This window comes from Hippoglossus hippoglossus, chromosome 9, assembly GCF_009819705.1.
Source record: "Hippoglossus hippoglossus isolate fHipHip1 chromosome 9, fHipHip1.pri, whole genome shotgun sequence".
NCBI classification, from domain to species: Eukaryota; Metazoa; Chordata; class Actinopteri; order Pleuronectiformes; family Pleuronectidae; genus Hippoglossus; species Hippoglossus hippoglossus.
In genome coordinates, this window is record NC_047159.1 from 19,029,330 (window position 1) to 19,054,222 (window position 24,893).

General features: G+C 41.4%; 2 protein-coding genes across 6 annotated transcripts in view; both read left to right on the forward strand.

Moving 5' to 3' along the window:
• The first annotated feature begins 3,112 nt into the window (after positions 1-3,112).
• tmem230b (transmembrane protein 230b) lies at positions 3,113-7,071 on the forward strand. Of its 3 annotated transcripts, none has more exons than XR_004614887.1 (4): positions 3,115-3,420; positions 5,146-5,268; positions 5,877-6,097; positions 6,134-7,071. XR_004614887.1 is itself a non-coding variant. In XM_034595085.1 (3 exons), exons 1-3 carry the CDS (start codon positions 3,325-3,327, stop codon positions 6,015-6,017), a joined length of 360 nt encoding a protein of 119 aa, XP_034450976.1. In that variant the 5' UTR covers positions 3,113-3,324; the 3' UTR covers positions 6,018-7,071. The 3 variants fall into 3 exon arrangements, 1 of the variants encoding a protein (XP_034450976.1); XR_004614888.1 differs by having other exon boundaries at positions 5,877-6,082; positions 6,128-7,071; XM_034595085.1 differs by having other exon boundaries at positions 3,113-3,420; positions 5,877-7,071.
• A 3,265-nt stretch (positions 7,072-10,336) lies between these two features.
• The window catches only part of igsf9b (immunoglobulin superfamily, member 9b), a 28,850-nt gene continuing 14,293 nt past the window's right edge, over positions 10,337-24,893 (forward strand). For all 3 annotated transcript variants that reach the window (XM_034595081.1, XM_034595084.1, XM_034595083.1), the window contains exons 1-3: positions 10,337-10,855; positions 16,667-16,756; positions 18,508-18,714. In XM_034595081.1, coding sequence (XP_034450972.1) covers positions 16,702-16,756; positions 18,508-18,714 — 262 coding nt within the window. In that variant the 5' untranslated portion in view covers positions 10,337-10,855; positions 16,667-16,701. The remainder of the gene's footprint in view (positions 10,856-16,666; positions 16,757-18,507; positions 18,715-24,893) is intronic.

The window sequence follows — 24,893 nt, forward strand, 5'->3', positions numbered from 1 at the left end:
CGCAAACATTCATTTTTACCGTGTGTTGCTCGACAGGCTCTAAATATTAGAATCATGTTTGTTTCTGTGAGATTATTTTCAAATTGGAAAAGCTTGTCGTTCAGCAGCAGCTGTGCACCACTCACATGCCACATGCGGCCATTTCTGGCGATAATTGCATGATGTTGAAGAGGGATAATCATTCTGCCCTTTATTGGCTCCAGTTCTGGAGCTATCTGCCTTTCTGTGATGAAGACAGACCTAATTATCTCGGCAGACGGAACTCCACTCTGAGCTGGGCTCTAATTATGGCCTAAATGCTGCCCTCTTACCGTTCAGCGTGGCACTGAGGGGTTATGAGGGAGTGACTGCTGCTGTCTTCTTACCACACAGACTTACAAACACACAGACACACACACATCTCGAGGGCTCAGTGTGCTCAGCTGCTCTGATGCTCTTCTTAACAGGCATTATGGTCTAGTGGCCGGGATTACCTAACAAGACAACACACTCCCCTCATACCAGTGACATCTTGCCGATCATCTGATTAATTAATCACAACTCCAGATGTCACTTGAGCCGCATTATTGTTTGTACTGTGTAGAACATTGCACCAATATTTAAAAGGGAAATCCAATTGAAATCCTTAAACCCACAACTTACACAACAACACAATGCATGAGGCCATGTGGTACTTCCAGATAGATTACTCCATCAGTAGCGTCCTTCTAAGCCCATTCACTTTGATTCATGAATGTGAAATAATTGCAGATTTATCCGGTCCTGGAGATTGTTTCAAGGTCAGATAAATTAAAAGCCACATTTTCTGAATTCAGACTGAGGGAGGGGAAGCAGCTGGCACGGTGACCTTGATTGTGGATATTGAACATCCAGGTGAGGAGACGGCCAATACGTATCAACGATGCAACCCTGGTGTCAGCTTAGCACAAATAGGTATGTGCAAGGAAATTGGAATTAAAAAAAATAATAAAAGGGTAAAGTTAAACTCTATTATCGTCTGTAACAGGCATAATGAAAAGGTCATCATGCACATGCAAAAATGTTTCACAGTCAATTATGTCAGGGGGCAAAGTTGGCTTCTGTGATGAGTTTCTTCTGGAAAGATAAGGACAAGAGGAGATATTGTACGTGGGAGCTAAATGCACTCCACATCGGTGCACAGTTGCGGTACTGGTGCATTTGAAAGCATGCAGCCTATAAAAGAATCCCCACTTTAATTCCTCTAAAACATAAAAAAAAACTGCATCCAGGATAGATTTATAAAGATTATTCTTTGTAGAAGCTCGGATAGATTTGAAACTATGCATCTGAAAATTGAGCGGAGAGAGAGAACAGGGCAGCGTAGTGCACGGTGACTCATACACACAGGGAGAAACAACAGGAAAATGAATGATTTCAGGCCTTAGATCCCCCCGAGAGCAACACATGGCCTTAAACTACATCAATGCACCTAGCAGTCAAGGTCAGTCAGCGTACTAACGATCACTCGAGACTTGTTCTCTGCCAACAAGTTCTTTAGAAGCAAAAAGAGGGTATTATTGATGCTGCTGGCACATCTAATAAGAATATGCATTTACTTTATTGTTACTGCCCATGAAAATAGCAGTGTAATTATGGATTATTCACAACCTGTGGACATTTATCCTTCAACGTAGAGTGTATGTCTCTGCCAGGAAGCTCAAATCACAACAATGCACTGTTGGGTAGCTTCAGGGCACGGCAGAGATCTGAATTCTGCCAACACGAGAGTCTATATTTGTCTACATGACAGTCCAATTTTCCACAAACCAGCAGGGGAAAGTGAGAAACACAATTTGAAAAAAGAGAGCAAAAAAAAAGACTATACCTCCCACAACAGCTTTAATTATTCATTTCAGGGGAATTGTTAGCGAATGTTATTTTTGTCTGGTCTGTCAATATCATGGTCAGTTGTTCACGGGCCAGATTATTGCCGTGCATGAACAGAGAGATGACAGTACATGGCAGAGATAACTCACTATACACAAACGATCAAGGCCTCGTTACAAAGTTTCATTTTTTGCTGATTTAACGAGTAAAGCCACCAATTCCAGAAAACTTGGTATATACCAACGATTGAGGCCACTATTCCAAATGGTTGATTTACTTTAAATATTAAACAAACAGAGGTTTAGTCTATTATTATTGAATGCGGTCTGCTAATGGATATCAAAGAAGCGCATTACTGAAAAGATAAATAGCTGATTTTGCAAGTATTTTGATATAATGGTGTATGATTTTCATCTCGTGGACCCGGTGTTGGAATACTTACAGTTTCTGTTTAAAGAAATGTCCATGCACAAGTAGTGAAAAAAAATGTGTGAAATTTCAGACTGAATCTCTGTGGCTAAAACAACCTTCCAGGAAAACAGTGTGTGTGTTTGTGTAGTCGTTTTTGTTACTTCTTTAGGACCTTTACCAGCATAAACACCTTGCTTGTCAGGATCAGAACAGCTCGTGGGAACCAAACACCTGGTTAAGGTTAAAGGTCAGATTGTGGTGGATTGGCCGTGGTTAAGGTTAAGGATAAGGTGTTGGTCAGGCTGATGAATGGAAGTCAATGTAAAGTCCTAAAAAGGACAGATGTGCAGACTTTACGTTATATGTGAAATATCAGATGGAATCTCTGCGGCTAAAAACAGCCTTTGCGGGAAGCCTTTGTGGGTATGTGTGTCTGTGTGTGTCTGTGTGTGTCTGTGTGTGTGTGTGGGGCCCGCTTCTGTTTCATGAAATCGTTTCAAAAATCTGCAGGCTGGACAGAAACTTAATCCTGTGAGAACACAGTGTGATTATGAAGCTGAGGAAATGAACATCCACAGTGAGATGACACCAGACTGACATCTGCTGCTCACTCTGACCCACTGGTCATTTAATAACACCCGACTGCGCCCCCTTGTGGCCGATGTGGAGCCGTGCAAATCAGCACTAGGAAATAAATCCAGTCGGTGCGTCAGTGAAATATATTTGATCCATTCTTATTTATATGACACATTTAAAGTAATTTAAAGTAAATCGCATCGAGAACATTTAAAATATAACATTGGATAAACACTGAAGTGAGATTTCCATTTCCGGCGTCGCGCTTCGTTGTGCGCATGCGTATTGAAAACACGGAAGTTCCATGTTTGTAGCTCCGCAGACGTCACCCCGTGTAATCTCTTCATAAATAGTATTTTAGTCTACAGCAGCGGCCCTGGTGTAATATTTGACTGACTCTAACACCGACAGCTTGTTAGTGGACGGTGGCATGGCCGCAGGGTCGTTGATGCATCTGTAGAGAAGCTGTGAAGCTGTAATAAGAGAAAGATGCCCGCTCGTAACATCGTGTCCAACGGGACCCAGGACAACAAAGTCAGGTACTCCAGGTTAGCCACTGACGATGACGGCTACACTGATTTACAGGTAAAACCCGCTGCATGGTGCTGGACACGAGTATCTGTGTTTATGACCCAGGACAAACACAATCAGTGCGTCCAGAATTATTACATCCTTTATATCTTTACACATTTTTAACTCCCACATGATTCTGTTTTTAATCTGCAATGATTGGCTCATTGTCATGATTGACTGAAGGTTAAAGTTCATCCACTTTATCATCATGTTAAGTTTAAAACAGCCAATCTAGGCTTAAAGTGATGAATAATTAACTTTGAGGTTGACTTCAGTGATTCTGTCCGCAGAGAACACAGGGAACTCTCCAGACATCTGTCTCAAAAGCAAAGATCTCAGTGTGCACAGCTGAGATTAGGAGTTTTACCTTTGACTGTGGAAACTGGCTGATTTCATTAATGCAGAGGAAGAGATTAGAGAAGCAGATTTCCCCAATGTGTTGATCTTAATTTGAAAGAAAACGAGTCTTAATTTTGACATTGGCTGTCCATGTATAAAACTCATAAATAACTATAATTTATCTGGCAGACAAGCAGCATATCTAAAACAGAATAATGTAAGATAAAAACTTTATGTAAGATATAAATGATATTTTAATTCTGGAAACACGTTGGATGCGTTTGTCCTGTGTCACAAACACATTTTATTATGATATATATATATATATATATATATATAGCCTTTGTTACGATTGATGCAAATTGTAATGTGATAACTATTAATATTGTTTTATTGCCCAGCCTTAGCTCCAAATGATCCTACTTTTCCCACAATCTCCAATAGGTCTTTAGAATTGGTTAATGTCCACTTCTTTCAAACTCCAAGCCCCGCGGTTTGTAACACAGGTTATTTTGTTATAAATGTATAGTCCCCAGGCATAGAATGAGATTACCTTATTGACATCACCAGGATATTTTTCTTCTCATACTTAAAAAAACTCCTGTAGAGTTACAGACAGCATTATATAAGTGTCTTCATGTTTTCACGTGCCAATAATAACTCAGGATGACTAATATATTGAGCTTTGGTTGGTGCGTTTAGGCTTCAATTTTGAACGAGTTGTCTCTATGAAGGTTTGAATGTGAAAAAAGACCAAAACACAAATTATATTTGTTAAAAAAAGAAATCCCCTGACATGAATAATTAAAGCTGCTGTGTGCATTGTCTTTTTTTGCTTCTTATTTTATCAAATTATCTTTTTCACATTCCCCTGCTCGTTTGTAAAAAAAATGGCCTGTCACGTAGACAAATATAGATTCTGTAAGGAGAATTCAAATAGCTGCCTGTACACAACAGTGGGTCTTTGTGATTGGAGCTGTCTGGCAGAGCTGTTCACTCTACAGTCCAGGATAAATGTCCACAGGTTATAAATAATGTATAAGTACACTGCTCATGAAAAGATAATAAAGTAAATGTGATGTGTATATGTGTTTGCTCCATCAGAGAGAATGTAAAACAATATTGAGATGGTTGTTGGTACTTAAAATCACAAATATATCATTTTATGGATATTAGAACAATTAAAACAAAGGAAAGGGGTAAAAACTGCGTATGAAGTCAGTTCCCTATTTAAAAACAAATATCTGACAACCAGTCATGTACTTCAGAATCTCCAGTACATCATGAGCTTGACTAAATTTGCCTTTCTACAATATAAGTGGGAAAACCGGCAGCGCTCCACAAAGCTTGCTGTGTCTGAGAAATGTGCTCTAATTAAATATTTCTCCTCCTCTCCAGTTCAAAAGGAGCCCACCCAAAGTCCCGTACAAAGCCATTGCTCTCGCCACAGTCCTCTTCTTAATTGGCTCTCTGTTAATCATCATTGGCGCCCTTCTCCTGGCTGGATACTTTGGAGTCACAGTGAGTACTTTTTCAAAGCAGAGTATTTTTAACTGTGATGTATTAATTAGGGCCATGATGAGGAGAAAAAAAGAAATCGGAGATGTCGAGAATAATCTTCTGAGAATAAAGTTGTACTTGAGAAAAAAGTTGTAATATTTTCCCGAAAAATCACTTTTTTGTAAATAAGCAGCAAGGAGAACCAGTGTTCGCTGGAGGTCGACTTCTCCTGGTTCCAAAATCTTGATCCATTCACGTTGTTTCTTGAGAAACTATGACTGACTACTACCAAACATGTCTTCCTCCTTTAAAGAGGCCATTTCCTCCATGTCTGTGTGGTTCCTTCTTCAGAATGGACTCAGCTTATTGCAGTTTCTTGTTCCTTTTTAATGTCCTATTACTTGATATGAGCTGTCAGTTTCTTTAAGTATATGATGACATGATATAATGTGGTACTGATCTTCTGATATTCCCCCTCTAAATTGACACATAGCCTAAAAATACAACTTTATTCTTGAGATCTCTTCACTTTTTTAGTTCAAAGCAGCCCTAATACTATTTTTAACAGCAGAACAAATAAGATTTTTATTTTGATTGAATAAATGTGTCAAATGTTTTCTCTCTTTCAGCACTCAGACCGGACCGTGCCTGTCCTCATCATTGGGATCCTGGTTTTCTTGCCTGGAATTTACCACCTCCGGATAGCTTACTTTGCGTCGAAGGGCTACCCAGGCTACTCCTATGATGATATCCCAGACTTTGATGACTGATCTATACACTGTAGCTTCAGAGAGAGTCTCACTGTGCTTGCGTGCACACATACTCAGCAGGGCTTGTGCGGGCGGGACTTCAAGTAGTGATACCTCTTACAGAAAATGAGGTCTAATCGTTGCTATAAACAACTTTGCTAATCTGATAATGCCAGTCTGCTGTTATGAAGCCATATCAGTGTCAGATATTGCTTGAATTGTATATTTGTTTTCTTAGCTTGATTCATTAATACAACTGTGATTTGATGAGTCCTTTAATGATAATTTAATTTATTCATAATTGAATTAAAAGCTAATGCTGGTTTTTCCACAAAATGGTCAGCAGACTGTATAACACAATTAGCCTTACCCTCCGGTTAATTCTTCCTTACTCTGCAGACTTGTGCTTTCTAGGGAGGATTTCAAGTGATTAATGCCGATCCTCCGCTCTCCATATGGTGCACTTGTCCTGTGAGAATAAACATTGTCCAACAGTGAAGCATGCAATTAAGACCTGACGTTCTGTTAACCTGTGTCAAAAACCTTTTTCTGTTTAAATCCTTTGAAAGTGTGTGAGTCAACGGCAGGATGAACGCTTCCATTTCCTTTGCAGGATAATGTCATATGTAAAACACGTGGTCAGTAAAGGTTACACTAGGACATAGCAGTCTTGTCAGCTTTATGATTTGCTACTAAATTTACACAAGGAATCCGCCACTAACCATAAACTATCTTGTGTAACATCAGATCAAACAGCTTAGTAGCTATTCTGGGTACTTGCTACCTTCTCACACTTGCATCCAAAATCACAGAAACGATAGAGATTGGCTGTACGGCCCCTGGTATCTATACATTTATCGCCTCTGCAATTAACCATTTATACCTCTGTAATTTGTGCTTTCTATCGACCTTTGATTTTTAACTTTGTATTAATTATGACTGTGCGTTAAAGCACAGATATACAAGAATTGCTGTTAAGAAATAATTTTATATGAAAACCATAAATCCTAGTATAGGGACATAAGACATTGAGAAACAACTGTTGAGCAGACATAATAAATGACAATGAATGGTATTCTATGTGTATTGTATTACTTTAATGGTTTATAACCATAGTTGAGATGATGTTTTTTTCTAATCTTGTTTTATTACAACAAGCCATCAAGGCAAAATCATTGTGAACTATAGTTTAGGGTTTTAATTTATTTTCTCCACTGCACATTAATACACTTTGCTCTGTCATGTTAAACCCTTCTTACTAATTGTCACTGTCATGAACCTGATCAGTCTCCGCTGATCCAGTACTAATACCGCCCCCCTGTGGTGATCCAGACTGTCAGGCAATGGATTGGCTGTTTCAACAGTAAACAGAACAATGCAGTGTGTCCCATCTTTAGACTGTATATAAAATGTGTCCCAGCTTTAGACTAGAGATGCAAGATATATATTAGTCCGATATTATCGGCCCGATAATGGGAATTTTATGTTATTTATTTATCGAAATCAGAACTTATAGCCGATAAAGTCCTCCTGACGTCATACATCCGTGCCTGTCCATACCAGCATGATGTGTTTATGTTGGAACTGTAAACTGTATATTAAAAATCGGAACTGAAGACTGCGTTGCTGGTGTGGAAGTTTTTCACAGTTTCTGAGTGACAAAAATGCGGCCTCCCCTACAAGAGCCTTCATTCTTTAATGAAAGATCCACTTTATATTTTGTTTCAACTACTTGTGTTTAATAATTTACATTATTGTTCAGAGATATTGTCATTTAATTTATTTTGAATTTTTATGCAAAACATGGACAGTTTTTTATCAGGCTTTCAGTTCTATAATAGCCTTTATTTTTGAATGCACATTATTTCATCTGAATTACTATTTTCATACATTGACATGTCTTATTTAACATGTCAAAATATTTAATTTAATTTATTTCTTTTGAATCCCATGACTTGACCATGAAATGTTCCTCCTCCACCTAGAGTTGTTTGCAGTTTTCTGATGTTCTTCACTAAAAAAACTAAAACACTCAGAACTGAGTCAGAACGTTTTTTGTTGTTTTAACAATGGAATATTAATTCATCCCTATTTGCTTACTATATTTTGCTATTTAACCCTCAGATGTGCATAAACTACAGGCTATGAACTTCTTTTTAAGAAACATGAAATGATTATTGGTATCGGCCGGAAAAATCCATATTGTGCATCCCTACTTTAGACTGTATATAAAAAGTGTCCCAGCTATAGACTGTATATAAAATGTATCCCAGCTATGACCTCATCCATCATCAGCACATGTATTGCAGTAGATCTGCTCATGTGCAGCTTATTTAGACAAAGAGCCTTGGAGGTAAGATGATGGAAATTAGTGCCTTCTACTCTTTTCTATTTATATATTTATAGTTATCTAACTCAGTTTTCACAATAAGACGACGCATACATTTATGTCTGAGAGCCTATGGTTAAAAACGAAAAACAAAGAGACTTGATGCTAGTAAATAATCAGTGGGTATGAATGAATGTGCTAATTTAACTTTAATAAAGGGCAAAACAACACGTCTTTTCACGTCAAATTAACAAAACACCACTGCTAACTTGAAAGCTGCTTTAGGTTTATGGTGATAAATGTTTAATTGACATTAAAATAACCATTTATGAAAGGAATAATAGCTGTAGCTTCAGCCGCGAGCTAACTAGCAAGGCTATCATTAGCTTAAAATTTGAATGCGCCGGGAAGTAGAAGTTTGTAAGAGCGGGGTAATTAGTTCGGTACAAATTTAATGCAGATTTAAGACTTCTTATACTTAAAGAAACTGTATAACCACTTAACCTGATGCCGTGATTGTTTGTTTCAGGAAGTAAAGGTTACCTGTTGATCATCTTTCAGTGTCTGTTACTGCAGTTTACAGTGTAGTCACTATACAACGTAATAGTCTTGTTATTCCAACAATACCACCGTAAATCAAGAGTACTTTTTAGTATATTATTATAGTGATACGGATAAGCTGCAAGGAATATATATATATATATATATATTGTGTTTTTTATCGTCTTTATAGAAAGAATATCAACATTTCCTAGGTAATTTGTGTGTGTGTGTGCGTGTGTGGGTGTGCGCGTGTGGGTGTGGTGGGTGGAGGTAAACCTCCATCAATTATTTATACCACTTAGATCACACCCGTTTTTTCCCACTTTACACACTAGCCTTGTATTTGACTTCACTGGGTGTTTGTGGGTGTTTTTGTGGGACGTCTGCTGGACGATCTACCAAACGGTCACACGTTGTCTTGACTTGTGTGTGTTTGCCTTTTGTTACGATCCTCGTGTTTTTCCCACGAAAAGACGCTTTTGTCTGAGGCGCTAAAACACCAGCAGCATCAAGTCACATGGAGACAGGTGGCAGAGAAGAGGAAGCGCATACATGCTCCTTCAATATAAAAGCATTCTCTACCCTTCAGTCTAACGATCAATGCTCTGACCACAACCTGGTTTAACTATTAACCTGAGTCAATGTCCAAGTGTTTTATTAACCCGTGTGCCAGTGGAACAGCAGCATGCACAATACCAGGACACTGAAAACTGAAGCAACTACATGAATTGTATTTGGGTATGTTCACCTGTAGCATTTCTACTTGTATTTAACACAAATAATCTTAAATTGATAAATTTAGTAATGCATGAAATGTCAGAAGATTTGTGAAAATGTCCATTGAAAATCTGCCAGATCCCAAGGTAATGCATTTAAATTGACTGTTTTGCAGTTAGAAATTAAAAGCTATTAAATTTACATATAAAACTGAGTAGTTGACGAAATAATACTTCAATTTGACTTAGGGCTGAACCATATGGCAATAAATATATTAAGATTAAAATGATCACTAGATAATTAGACATTAAATGTCATATCTTTGATGGGTTTTTTTTGCTCCAGGTTGAAGGTTGTATTTTTAAACTCTTATTTATGATAAGAGAACAACAACAAACAGCTAATATACAACAAAACAATTTATCTACCTTTACATAATCTGACCTTCTCACTGTAGCACGTGCACGCACAGTGCTTCCTATATTTACGAGCATTATTTTGATATATTAAACCGTTGTTATATTGCTATTGATTGAAATTAAACTACGAATATTATCTATATTGTTTTATTGCCCAGCTCTAATCTGACTAATCGTTTCAGATACAGTTCTAACAACAGAGCCCATCCTACAGCAGGGGCTTTATGCTGAAAGGTCTAACCGGAAGTGTAGTGGTTGAATTAGCTCTACTCGCGGTGTTTCCAGCAGCTCCTGTTGTAGTAGTTCGTAGGAGGGGTGGATGAAGAGGAGGAGGAGGAGGAGGAGGAGGGACACAGTGTGAAGAGCAGGGCACTAACTAAACGTGCAGCCCTGTGGTCAAACCTGCTGCCGTTACATGAGAGATGTTCTGACCCACAGACAGCTTTACACTCATCCACGAAGTCAACAGAAAACTCTCTTGCGATTGAAGGTACTTTGGACGAGTTTGGACAAAGACGAGTAACGGAGAGGAAAGTTGAACTGGCCTTTAAACGGTGAAGGTGTCCCGGCTTCATGGATTCTACTGAAGTCTCTTCCAGGACGTCGTTTAACCCGTGGACGCTGGGGACTCACTTTTGATTCTCCTCTTTTCCTCCACGCACGGACTGAGAACGAAGATGTGACCAACCTGCTCCTCACTCTCCAGAACCGCCTCCTTTATTTACATTTATTTAAAAAGTCGTCTGCTTGGGAGCGAACTAGATGTGGTCTGCAGAACGAGGGTAAACGAGGAGCACCAATGGATTGAGAGGTTGTACTTTCAGCTGCGAGTGAAAAGTGCCTCAAGTAAGGTAAGAAGCTGCCAGAGCATCTTTCCCGGTCCATTCTACTAAACACACAACACATCTTATTGTCATATAGATAGATATTGATTATAGATCAGTTATACGCTGCACACACATCTCTGCCACATTGCTCTTGTGATAGTGATCCTGTGTGATTCGGGCCTTTTATTATCATTTACTCACACTATTGCTGTGACATCAGTCTGTCCTCCAATAAAAATACACTTTGGTAACACTATGACGCATTTTGCCTTTGTTTACGTTTTGTGTATCACATGTGCCACTTGTAATCTCCCCCTAGTGAGTGTGGGTGTTTTCTCTCTCTCTCTCTCTCTCTCTCTCTCTCTCTCTCTCTCTCTCTCTCTCTCGCGTTAAACCACAGTGAATAGGTTTAACACGCTGGAATGGCCCAAACCTGAACTCTGTTCCCTGGATTAAAACAGTCAGAACAATAGTCAGTCGAAAGTGTGTGTTTGTATTATTTTTATGAAGGGCTCCCTCTCTCTCCTCTCTGCCTGTATCTGACTCGCTGTCAGACAAAAGATGCACCTGTTTTGTTTTTACAGGAGCTCTGCTGGGGGGGGGGGAGCGTCCCAGCTCACTGGGACAGCGTGTAGCTTATGTCGTGAGTCTGTTGCATGTGCACCAGACTGTTTGTGTATTCGCCTGCTGCTCCACACGCTGCGATGTGCTGGTCTGAGCCTCATTCTGGGGTGTTTTGGTGCAGAGGAGCGCAGCCCTCTTCTTCTGCTGTTTACTGGTTTCAAGCGTCTCTCTTTGTTTTTGCTGCGCTTTTTGACTCTGATTGGCTGGACACGAGGAGCACAGAGGCACACATCACACACCATGATGCCTGTAATCCCTTGTGTTGCATCATCTGACTGTATGTGGACATGGACACAGCTCATGAACAGAAGCTTCCTCCATTCCTCATCAGCTTGTCGGTTGTTTATAGTTGCATTTGACATCTTGTTATATTGTCACGAAGGTACACAAGTGTCAAATATCTACTTCGATTCTGCTCCTTGCAAAATAATAAGTCTGTTTTTGTTATAGATTTTGATTAATTTATTTGGTTTGTATTTTTCTGGCAGAATCCTCTCCATGTCTTTTCTGTCAGGGCTCAGCTCAGGTGTCATGCCACACAGTTATATCCAGCATATATCAACACTACATCAGGCCTTGACATTTCATTACCGTGCTGCGCTGTTCAAAACACCATGCCGCCAACTGGGCCCTGTCATGCTGCAGGAAATTGATTGCATTGGGAAAGTAATTATTCATGAGTTGAAAGTGGTTTCTCCAGATTGCTTTGTTGTACATCTTAAAATGTAGTCTGTAGTTTTTCTGAGGTGAATGCATGTCAGTGACACGATCCTAAAGCGTGTGGGATCCTAAAGAATAAACACATGTCTCATCAGTGGAGTCCTGTCTGAAAGAGTCCCTCACATCTGCTCAGTAAATTTCCTGAATAAAGAAATGAGAATGTCTGAACATGTTTAGCTTTAGTACTTAAAAGGGTCTGTTGTGGTCATTTAAGATCGTGTCTCATTGACTGTAACATATAAGAATGAACCCAGTGCCATTCTTCAACACTGGGGTTAAGCTCTCGAGGTTGTTACCTTTAACGTTTGACCTTAAGGTCCTCTCTGTGTCTTGTCTTGAAATTAGCTTTGTGGGACTGACCTGTTCCTGAGAGTTGGGGGCAGGGAAGCCTCAGGAGTTGCAAGAGGGATGTTAGCCACTTAGCTTTCACCAGACTCAAGTCATCTTCTGCTCCCCTGAGACGTCTGGGCTACATTAAATCATCACGGGAGAGAAAAAAAACATGAAATCACTCCACTGATGCTTTAAGCATGTTGGTGATTCACTCATTTGCAGCGGCATTCGCTCGCTTCCAGACTGCTCAGTGTGAGTAAACATTCAACCACCGGCCAGGAGTCAATATCGTTATTCCCTGTAGCACCATGTGTTGGGTTACCAATGATCAGTGTGTTAATCCATATACAGCCGGCTTTTCCCCTCACGAGACTACTCCGCTCCCATGCCCAGTGCGTGCCCAGCTCATTTCCTTTACTTGCAGCAAAAGTCAATGCAGTTTCTAAATTAGGTTGCCGTGCCAGGGACAAAATCCATGAATTGATCCCTGTGCTGTAAAGGGTGGTTTAACCAGTCATGTTTGAATTGGTGGTTTTCAATCTATTCCTGGGCTAATGGTTGTGATTCACATGTACCATTTATGTAGACCTGTTGTCTAAGTTGTGGATTGGTTGTGTTATCTGTTTTGGATTCCTCTGTGCACCTCTTTGCAAGGTTTATGCTGGAGAAACACTTGTATTTCCTGCCCCAGGCTGGTTCGCACTAAAGCTACGGCCTGTGTCAGGATTAACAAGGATTATTAAGAGAGTAATGCTACTGCTTATCGGACTTGTATCTGTCACCAGCATCACCGGTGGCTCTCCTTAGATATACTGAGGGGATCACACACACTTTCACAGAAATTCACACACTCAAGTCAAAAGTTCACTTTCTGTGATGAGTTTTCTGTGTTTCAGAGAAGAAATTTAGATTAAAAGGGGAAACTGACAATTTACTTGTCACGTATCAAGTGGACAAGATAGTTGAAAAACAAGACTCCTGCATTGTGTAAACAATTATAAAGTGTGTCTTAAGTTTTGCATTATTCAATGTATGCCTCCTGATCTGCTTATTCCAATGTGATACAGAGGAGATGGAGAGATCAGGCTGACCAGCTGCTGCAGCTGACAGCTTGGATTCAGCTTTGTACTTGGATTTAATGCCTGAAATGGGGGGTGAACAAATTTAATTCAATGGCAAGACAAGTTCATCTATTTAGGGTATGATTCTGGAGACCCCTGTATTGCAAAAATATTTTTAGGCCTTTTGAATTTTGAAGTGAGTCTCTCTCCTTTATTCTAAGGACGTGGGGATCAGAGAACCAGACTCAGAAATGTCTGGTTGCATGATACATCATTTTATTTTATTGGCTTGAGAACCAAGTTGTCTTTGTTGGCTATGGCGTGTGTCCTCCGTAAAATGTGGAAAACCCAAACTGCTAGTTTGACCAATCTATCCCCACCAGCTGATCTTGTGCAATTCCAGTGGGCAGAATAATCTGAAGTGTTTTAGTGACTGGTTTTTGCCAGTGATTGATCACTGCACATCCAGATGACAGTGTCCTTGATTTGTCTCACCAATTTGGTCTCTAATTAAATTACACTATTAACACTCAAAGCAGCAGGATTAGTCTGGGTGTTACAAATGTTCCCTCCAGAAGGCAAAGCCATGACTAGATCCAAAGCAATTTGTGTCAATGAAATCCAGTGTAACATCGCTGCAGTCAGCTACGTCTGCTGCACACCTCACAGAGCCAAATGTCGTGTGCTGGGGCAGGGACTTACTGCTTAGATAACAGTGATCACCTTTCTTAACTCATGATATGAAGGTGCCATTCTGCAGTCATGTTGGGTTTTTTTAGTCGTCACTCTGTGTTGTTTTTGTGTTGTCACATTTTACTTTTGAAAATCACATCCCGGTAATCTGATACTTATCAAAGTTGTGTCTATTTGCACATCTTTGTTTCAAGTGAAGGATGGACAAACTACAACTTGTTCTGTAATGTGATTGGCTCCCACTACTGCTGTGTGACTTGCAAACAGCTGCTGTAATTATGTCCACTTTCCCCTCAGTTACCCTTGTGAGAAGATTAGCGTGTCGGAGTAAACCCCTCGCACCTCTCACATGCACCAGTATGTATGGTGCATGCCCTCACTGTTAAATGGGAGCTGTAATCCACTTTATTCTTTCTTTGTAAGTTAATTATGAGACGTAGATCATAATTGCTTACAGTTCAGTAAGTGATATTGTTTGATTGCAGTCACATAAATCTTTGACAAGTCAAAGATGCTGCTTTTGACTATTCTTTGACTTGTCAGTTACACCTTAAACACCTGGACTTTTGTTTTTAGGCCGTCTCTGTGCACATATCAATTAAATGGCCCCTTGCTTTGCTCTGCTGCCTGAGGAAATAACCTGGTTGTCTTCTGTCTGCTCCCGCACCTGCAGACAAAGCCCCTCCAGGCTTCCTCTGTAATATGCCGGCTCAGTGTGGGCGCTGCTCTGTCTGTCTGTTCCCACAAGTCATTTCTGGTGTGGAAGCACAGAATCGCAGGCAGGAGCAAAGACAAGGTTTGTTATGTTCCGTGGTTGTCAAAAGTTACTTCAGGTCTAGATATAGGTTAGAATTTATATAGATATATTTCTGACATGTCATTAAAAAGACTGTGAAGACGACAGCGGAGATGATGCAGTGAGGTGTCACACTAATGATCAGACTGGAATGCTATTATAAGAGTTCTGTTTATTCTTACACTCAAACTGAGTAATTCATGTTTGCTCAGTGGGAATAATCCTTTCCTCATTATAAACATTGCACTTTCATTTTCTGTGTGCCTCTGTCCTTCCCTCTCCACCAGCTTTACCCCTATCTAATGTGTTTTTGTCCCACTCTTCGTCAGTGACTGTTTAACCTTAGTTTCATCTTTCTGCTTGTTCTGGAAAGGTTCCAAACTAAAGTTATTACTGTCCTTAACAGCCAGCCCCAACAGTAACAGTCCCCACCCTGTGTTGGTCAAGTGAGAGGAATTAAACGCATCTTTTCTCCTGCTCTATTCTGGGCTGTGTGTTTACTCGAGTACAAACATTTCCTCTCAGAGACTAAACACAATTCACTGATCCCTGTGCTGCTGCAGCACATCTGTGCTTATATCAGCTCTTAAAACCAACACCTACCTGTTTTCCAAGAATAGCCTCCCTCCTATATTACCTAAATGATCTTAAAGTAATAAGCTGGTATTACGGGTACTAAATGGAGTGACTCTATTATGTCTGAAGGGTAAAAACTTAAACTTGTGCCTCTAATCCAATTTGAGGTGGAGGGCCTCACGGGTTGCCGCAGCTGTTCTTACTGGTCAGTCTGTGAAGTAGGTCCACAATTTAGGTAAGTGGTCTCCTGTTTGTGGGACTCATTAGTAGATGAGAAGCAGTGGGTCGTGCTGGTGCGCTCGCATGAGCTCTTTGTGTATTTAGTGGAGTAGTCAGGTGAACCACATAGGCTGCTGTTGGCTGCTTGAAATGTACGGTCATGTCTTGATTTTCGTTTCATTTGAGTAAGTTATCTAATGGCAGTCTACTTATGGCACTTAAGTCACTTTTTTAAGCACACGTAATAAGATAACATCTGGTGTCGTGGTCACACACCTGTGAATGTTGCTCGTGTCCCCTGTCAATGGCTGTTGGCCTATTTAGCGTGAGCCGAGACCTTCTGGATGAGCTGGACCAATCAGAAGCACCAGGTTAATCTGTACATACACGTAGAGCCTTGTATAGGCGCTCTGTGTGGACACATGCACAAACATACACGTGCACACACTCCAAACGTGCATGCACACACACAAACACAAGCAAACTTCCACAGGATGCACTCTCTTTGCAATCTCGTGCCCTACTGTCTATGTGCAGCACATGTTGCAATAGCTTATTTGCCTTAATCCAGCCACAGCTCAGACATGCAATTTTCCAGAGGATTAACCGTTTTCAAAGAATACAGTTATTTATTAACCAAGAAGCATCTGGAATGTAGTGTAGTTGTTGGATTATGAGTTGATGTTAACTTGAGGGATTACATTTGTCTGAGTGGGGATGTGAGGGATGTCCTTGTGCAGCGGTGGTGGATCTGTGAATGGCACAGTAGTATTGTGCTGAAGAGTAAACGGGATGTGTGGTCGTCTCTTTCAGGTCGGGAGATGTGTGAAGAAGTGTGACGGACGGCCATGGGACTGGAGAGACGGTGGCTTGTCACCACTGCAGTAGCCATCTGTCTGCTAAGTAAGTATGCTAATGCAAATATGGATCCATCGCATAGATTTACAATGCATTTCCACAAGTCATCTCTCCTTTTGAAACTGTTTTAGGCATGTATCTGTTATACAGCTCATTACATCAACGCTCTTGGTGCTGCTCATCTTAACAATAAAATGCTTTTCAGGAAAATGTCAATTCACAAAATGCAATTCATATTATTAAAACAAAAGACATTTTGCAGAAAAAGAATGTCATCCTGGAGTTATCATTATATTATGACACGGACAATAAAACAAGTAATTTACAAATCATTGCAAATCAAATACACATTGAGGGGGACACAATTTCAATTATGTAACATTCGGAAAATTTGCTTTGTATGATCACATTTACATCATCATGACGGTGTCACTTTATAATATGTCACTGTTTATATTAATCCATCAAGACTTACTCAAAACACTCACTACAATATGTTGTATTATTCATTTAATTAATTTCAATTAAATTCCATTTTTGCACATTTACCTCATTTTTGTCAACTGTAAAGTTTGCTGCTTCACTAACTGCATGAAATGATATTAAAAAGTAAAAACTTGTTCAGTGAAGTCACAAACATTTTTTGACTAGAAGTTAACAACTTCCTGTTTTTTTTGGTTGGTATTTCTTCATTTGTCTGCTATTTGTTTGCATTTCTTCACCAGAAGCTGACTGTCTACTAACATCAGTAAGACCAATGTCCCTTGTTATGGTCAAGCATTGCAAAGCAGTTGGCATATGTCGCTGTTTAGCTGCCTATGTACAGTCATAATGAATTTGGCCCAGCTCCCATTGCCTTACATTGGTGAAAGTAAAGAGGAGGGGTTTCAGCACATGAGTGGGCATCGGAGAATGGGGCCAAAATCCAACTTAAATAATATCTGGGTGTGGATTTAGATCAATCCAGGATTTATGCTACCCCCAACCCCAGGCACGCGTCTGTGTGTGCGTGCATGTGTTTGTGAGGGGGGGGGGTGGTGGGATTGATTGTGCTGGTCCGCAGACCATGTGTGGACCCCAGGGGGTGGTGGGAGGTCGGCTGGAGAGAGCACTGAGCATCCTGCTGTCCTGCATCAGAGTATCAGCCCCCCCCCCATCTGAGATTAAAGTAATCACCAGGCCAGATGAGTAGCAGAGCAAACACTGGCACCCAGTTGTGCTCACACCCACGTGAGCACATGGCAGCGAAGGAGAGGAGAGGCTGCTCCAGGTGTCACTAATGGGATTGCCGTGTGTTTGCAGGCTTTGCAGCTCCATGTTCTTGTCACCAAATGGCAAATGATTGTTTTACACGCCCTCTGATGGCCCAGCGTTTAACAGGCAACTCTCTGTGGAAGTCATAGTGTGTGGCTGTGTGGCTTTTCCAGTTCAACAAAGCATTCATGGATCCATTGCTGCTTCTTTCTCTGTTAGTTTCCCGCCAACATTTCTGTCTTGATCTCTCGCTGCCTTTGTGGTCAAGCTCCCTCCTCTCACCCCAAAGATATTACTGCTAACATTTCTGAACTATTCCCAGCAAAGAGAACAATTTTCACAGGAATCAATAACCCCAAAATTCCAGAGAGGTTTCTCTTGCAGCCGAAACTCTTTTTAAAAGGCTGATATTCCGCAACGCCTTATAGAACTTGATTTATGTGTTTTTCTCACATGCGTACTGGTTATTAACTTCTCTGTTTTAGCAAATTTCTACAGTGACTCTCAAACTTTATCTTGCTGTTATGCTGTTGTCTACACAGGTGTGTCTCAAGGTGTGTCGTCGTTGGTTCGTGCCAGGGTGGGGGGCTCTGCAGAGCTGGCCTGCAATCTCACTCCAACATCCAAAGAAGACACCAGCCCAAACCTCTTCCCTCTACATGTGGTGGAGTGGGTGCGCCTTGGTTACAGCGTTCCCATCCTCATCAAATTTGGAGTGTATGCGCCTCGTGTTCATCCAAACTATAAGGGTAAGCATTATACAGATGTTTTCAGTAACACATCTGCTGAAAGAAAACCGATTTTAGTTGACTAGAAGTGCATTCCCTTTAAGGCTACACCCATATGACTCATTTGAAAATGCATAAACTCTGTTACAGATGCGCAGAGTTTTACAGTAGCTAAAACTGAGAAATTTGGAAACGCTGCTGGCCCCATTTTACTTTGAAAGCGTTTTAGTCTGGACGGGCATAAACTGAGACATTTTGAAACAATGATGTAGAAACTCACAACCGCTTGCTGATTGGGTCTTTTCAGTCCTGACGTAACTGGCAATTTGTCAGGCTCTTATAACATGACCCCCTTCCAGAAGAAAACAACCAGCATTTGCCTCGGCTAACAGTGTAGAAAGCAACATGGTTAATCAATTACAAGTGTTGTTGACTCTGTTGTCTTTGCTAACAGCTGTTGTGCAGTGAAAGTCTGCATTTTACAATGATACACAGGAGACGAGCTACTATTAGAGCAATTCCTGTTAACACCGGCTTGCACATGCCCAGTGTAGGTGAGTGGTCACATGATTTCAGGCGTGTTAGTATGGATGGGGTTTAAAACTGATACAGAGCCAAAATGCTCGTGTGGACAGAGTAGAAGTAGTAGGCAGAAAACCTGTTGGACCCTTTTTTTTTGGCTGAATCCTTTTTTCGATTGCTTTAGCAGTCTGATGGCACATAAACCCAAAAGCAGGCTTTGAAATACCAGTATCATACCAGCGCGTTTCTGAAAGCATTCCAAAGGCTGACTGCCAATTGACTGATTTATGTAATTATAGTTCAGTAGATTTTGATGACTGGGTGAGTACATGTGGCAGCAATTCTCTTTCACTTTGGGTTACAAGCATCTGTCTTGTGTGGGCAAAGATAGATATGAGGAGGATACATACATTGTATTTGTAAAGACCTGGCTCAGGGACCCAAACCCCCAATCCCTGTTTTCAGTCTGTTTGCTTCTAGACTGCAGTTGCACTGTTTCTAGTGCTGCGGGGGAGAAGGGCAATAGCAAGAATGCATCCGCTTTAATGGAGGCAGTGAAAAGGGGGTGGGGTAGCTGAGCAAGAAGAAGTGGGGTACCAGTAACGCTGTCCATGGGGGGATTAGGAGTCTAGGTGGGGGCCTGGGGGTCTGATGACAGTGTTTTATTAGTATGCTGAGGGGTGACCCAGTAAGAGGAGATTGTTGTGCTGGAAGGAGGATGGATGAAGCATTGGGAATAATGGGAGTTTTCTTGCTGGAGCCCTATAATCCTGTCATTGTCTACCAGAGGACAAAAGACAAAGAGGGGTATCACAACCTCGCCTTGCTTTGCCAAAGCTAACAGGGCTACTGGCTACTGGGACACCCAAAATCCCATACTGTCCCAACTAGGTCACTGAAATATACAGGGAACCATCCGTAAACCACACCCCCTACATTTGTCGCATTAGAACTTTTTTTAACCGGAGATCCCACAGAGAACGAAAGATATTTATTCCGAAACATGATTGCAGTGTCATGATAACTCAGGAACCACATTTAAGGATTACAGGGGCTGAACCACAAACAGACTGCCTCCACAGTTGGGCTACATGTGTTTGGCATGTTAAATCCTTGTAGGCCATTAACCGTGTCATTGTTTCGGGGCAGTCATCTGATGTATAGGCAGTTATAATGAAGTAAACAACATTGCAGGGATGTAGCAGAGTAGAAGATTGCTCGGGATGTCCCCACCTCGACATAAGGAAAATGGATATGGAAAAACCATATCCATTTTCCTTATGTGTACTTGTCTGGTGTGGGCTTTACCCCTGTCTGCCTCAGATCCTCATATCTCCCCTCCCACTGGAGGCAGATGGCAGCATGTGAAGCGTGTCAGCGCTGTGGGTCTAATGTATTCTACCCTCAAATTAAAAGGTTGGGGGATTTCAGATTTAACCCACATGACAATCAAGTAGGCAGCCATTTTCAGATATTTGTCTTGGCTTGTCTTAAAACGGAACAAGAGAGCAGAGATGAATACACATTTCAAGGTTTAAGATCAAGAAACAGTTAAAAGGAAATGAATTATGGGTATTTGCAGCGACTTGTAGGGTTCACTGTTGGGGTGGATTTACAGCGTAATAGCTGCTTCCAATAAAGCTAAGTAGGGTGTCGACATGAATATGTAATATTAATTCAAAGTCTGTCCTGCTCTTCCTTTTGTGGATTCCCATTTAGGTAGATTAAAAAAACCTATAAAAAGCACTCCAAAATGCTGTCTGCCATTGGTCTGCTGCTTTGTCTCAAACACACTGATGCTGTCTGCTACTTTTAGAAGCTGACATGAAAGAAAAGAAACAGGCGATATCTTGGATGACTATTTCAGTCCATTAAACAAATAATGTTTTGATATGATATCAGGTGTGCTGGAGATTGTGTTTTGTTTTTGAGGAGTGTCAGAACTACAGAGCGGCGTCCTTCTGTTGAACCTGTTAGACACCAGCATGTCTCGCTCTCAGAGAGCTTTCTCTTGTCTATGTGAAGTGAATCAGGAAGGAATTAGTGCCCCTCATCCCTCTTCCTCTCCGCTCTCACATCCAGCATGCCCTGCAGGGCCGAACATTAGTCAACTCACAACAAAGAGGAAACAGACGAATAATTTCTGACTGACATACTATTATAGTCTGTTTGAGGTGTATTTGTTGAGACAATATGTTGAAGTCTAGCAGTGTCAGGATGGTTTACTGTTGCAGAGCTAGATCAAATGTCTCCTGTGTGCTGAAGTAAATCAGCAGAGACTGTGAGAAGGGGACTCCGACCTGAGGTTAGAACGACAATGGGCAAAACCCCTAGATCTCAGCAGGCCTCCATCGCGCTCTCAGTGTGACCTCTGAACACTGGAGAAGTTAAGGGCTGCATTCGTCTCTCACATGAACAAGTCACGTACACACTCACACACACAGACTTAAATCTCCCATTGCACACGAACTTCCCTTTCGGGAGCTTAAAGTGGAATTAACAGCTACGCTTTGGCAAACATGAGTCTATTTGGTGACTCCAGTGGTTGTAAGGTGAAACTCACTTTATGATCTCCAACCAGTTTTTCTGCTCCAACTGGACCAGAGTGATGTGCAGCAGCAAACAATGAGCCAATGAAAGAAGAATAGCTGGCTGCAGCTTGGGAATTTCATGTTAGCCAGCAAGTTTTTACAAAAGGCCCCTGTTACCTCATGCCGTAGGTGTGTCGCTGGCCAGATTTCATTTAAAGAGCATGAGTCAGTGTCTCATATTAAATTCTGCTCTACTGTGGAGGTGTAGTCCTTGTGTGGTCTGTGTGAACAGTAGCTGACGTAATCCACTGTTTTAAGATTAGTTTCTGTGAGTGAAGAGTTTAGAAAAACTCTGCTTCATTTCTTGCAACTTTTCCAACAATATTTTGACAAAGTTTGATCATTTCTTATGATGTGTGTTATTCTTACAGGCACATTTTTCCTAATGGTCAGTTCAATCAAGGAAACCCTCAGGCAACTGACAGTTATTAATGTCACTGTTATGACAAGAAAACAAAGCCAGAGTTCTGTTCTGGGAAACACTTCAAACACAGATTTTACTTGTCACTAAATGTATCACTGTATTTCACTTATTTTCTGGAGCTTATTTTAAGAAACGTAGCAGGAGATTGTCAAGGTCAGCCTGAATGCTCCTGTTGTTGGGATGGCGCCTGGCAAGAAGCAGGACATGAAGTATAATTTCTGCTGTGGAAATCATATGCTTTTGTTTACAGCTCATCGACACAGGCGTCGGCCTGTATCACCAAAAGCTCTCGAATCTCAGTAGCTTTCCAAGTTGACATCTTTAATGTCTTCTACACATATGGGACATCTTTTCCATCCTAAATATTATATTTATATAGTTTCTTTCTTCTAGTGTCCGTCACACACCCACTCGTTTGCTGCAATTTTTCTCGACATTTTCCGGCTGCATTCTAGGGGGCTGGCAGGGAAGTATCCAGAAAATGTTGGGAGCAACTGACTCATTTGTTGCAAAATGCCCAGAGTTCAATGCATGTCTAAGAACAGCTGTAGTGTAACCTCACTTCACAGAATATTAAAATTAATACTTTTGATTTGCGATTGCGATCACGTATAAGGGCTAATTCCTGCAGTCACTTAAGTTGCCGCTGTGGTGAAATCTGGCACGTGAGGTGTGTGTGTTTGCTGGTGCAGGGGTTGTGCCGGACAGAGCGAGAGGGACAGAGTTAACTGTAATCTATCTCACGACAAAGAGCTATTCATAAGAGGGTTAAACTGATTAGGGAGACAGGAGGATTGAAGAGAGAAATATGGGGGAGTGGGAGGGGTGAGCTGTCAGAGGAAGGGGGCCGGTCCCAGACTTATGATTGTATTCAAATCAAAACACATCCCACAATGCACCGCTGCCTGGCTCTCTTATGCACATAATGATGGACAAAGAAAAGCAGTGCTGATGCTTCTCCAAACAGAATAATCTTTCTTCCTCCACTGTTTCCCCTGCTATTGTATCACATGCAATTCACTTTACCCCATGTATTACTGTGTCAGTATTTACCAGTGGGAAGCCTGCATGCAAAAATCACATGTTGACTGCAAGGACAAAAGCCTTGTGCGGCAGCTTTAGTAGCATCACAAATAAATACAAATACACCACATACTGTACTACAAGATAAAAAAAATGATCTACATTATAAAATGTATGTGGTGTGGTGTCCTCAGCTCGGTTGCATTGCGGTGGTTTCACTTGCAGCGGTTTCACTTGCAGAGAAGCCACATCAATTTTGTCTGTAAAAAAAAAAGCATTGAAGATCAGAAAGCGTGAGACGAGACCAGCTCCGGGCCAGTGGCACGGCTCTAAAACTGAGTTATTCCTAACCTGCCACCCTCTGGGCGAGAACCTGACTCTCTCTAAAATGAAGAGGGTTCACACAGCTCTGATGGATTAGCGTTTCCATTTGCTACCCTTGGCTGCACCAGCTTGACCTGTAGGAAACAAGGGGCTCGTTTTAAGGTAGACTGGAGCTGTCATGTGATAGCTCCTGGAGAAAAAACTGTGAGGAGGAGTAGGAGGGCGGACGCGAGAAAGGAGCCGCAGCTATTGTTTCAGCCATCCTCTATTCGCCTTAGAAACTAATAATGTTTGTCTCTAGAGGAGGACTCGTGGACATTGTGCTAATGTAGCACCAAGGGGAGTGATGAATGCGTCTGGTGGGGAGTTACGAGGCTCAGAGGTCAGAAAGGTCAACCTCTCATTTGTTGTCAGTGGATTATCGATGCACACAATACAAGTAACCTCTCAGTAACCTCTCATTCAGTTCCTCTTGGTCTGAGAAACAGGTTTTTCAACTCGTGCTCAATTATTCCAGCATATCTTCATTGTATCTGTGCATCAGGGCATCAGAGAGGAAAACAACCTTTTTAGTGAACAATCTTTCAGGGCAGAGCACCTGCCTAGTGCTATATTTGAGGCCATTTCCAGGCCAGGGATGCGACATTCAAATTTAAATAAAGCAACATTTGTCACCCAGCGTCGGCCTTTTGTCCGTCCGCAGGCTGAAAGGAAAACAAAGTCCCCTCTTTCTCTGCCTCTCATTCATCTCTCTCTCCCTCCGCTGCCTCATGTGCTGTGGATACGACACTGAGGCTGTTTTTTATGTTTTTCCCCTTCTTCGAATTTTTCAAATATGTGACAGAAGAAACCCACCCCTCCCCCTTGTAATCGACCCGCCCCTGACCATGTTTGACCGCTCCGCGTCTCTGCAGCAACTGAATTCAAACCTAAACCTGTAGCCCGGGCTTTTCTTGGTCGCATCACTATGGTTACCTCGGAGAATGAGAATAGTGGGGGCTGAAGTCTCTTTGTAGTGATGGACAAGAGGCAGGCTTCGGGAAAGGGTTAAGTGTTTTGACAGCGAAAAAACCGAATTGCCCTCATTGAGACCCAGGGGGCAGGGCACAAGTTTTGAAAATCAACATGTGTGCACACCCACATGGTTCTGAACCCACGAGACCAGTGCCACACGGTCAGTCGGTGGGATTTTCACACACTGTGCCTTATTCATGTTATAAAATATTATAAGAGGTGCTATTAGCCACTGTGATCTTTAAGCATACCATAATATTTAGCCGCGTGAGGATTAGGTGTGTTAAAGAGGGTTTGTGTGA

Excerpts from the sequence above, each read along its gene's own strand:
- tmem230b (XM_034595085.1), top strand. The coding sequence starts at position 3,325 with ATGCCCGCTCGTAACATCGTGTCCAACGGGACCCAGGACAACAAAGTC. Across the intron at positions 3,421-5,145 it reads ACGGCTACACTGATTTACAG|TTCAAAAGGAGCCCACCCAA; the intron begins GTAAAACCCGCT and ends CCTCCTCTCCAG. Across the intron at positions 5,269-5,876 it reads CTGGATACTTTGGAGTCACA|CACTCAGACCGGACCGTGCC; the intron begins GTGAGTACTTTT and ends TCTCTCTTTCAG.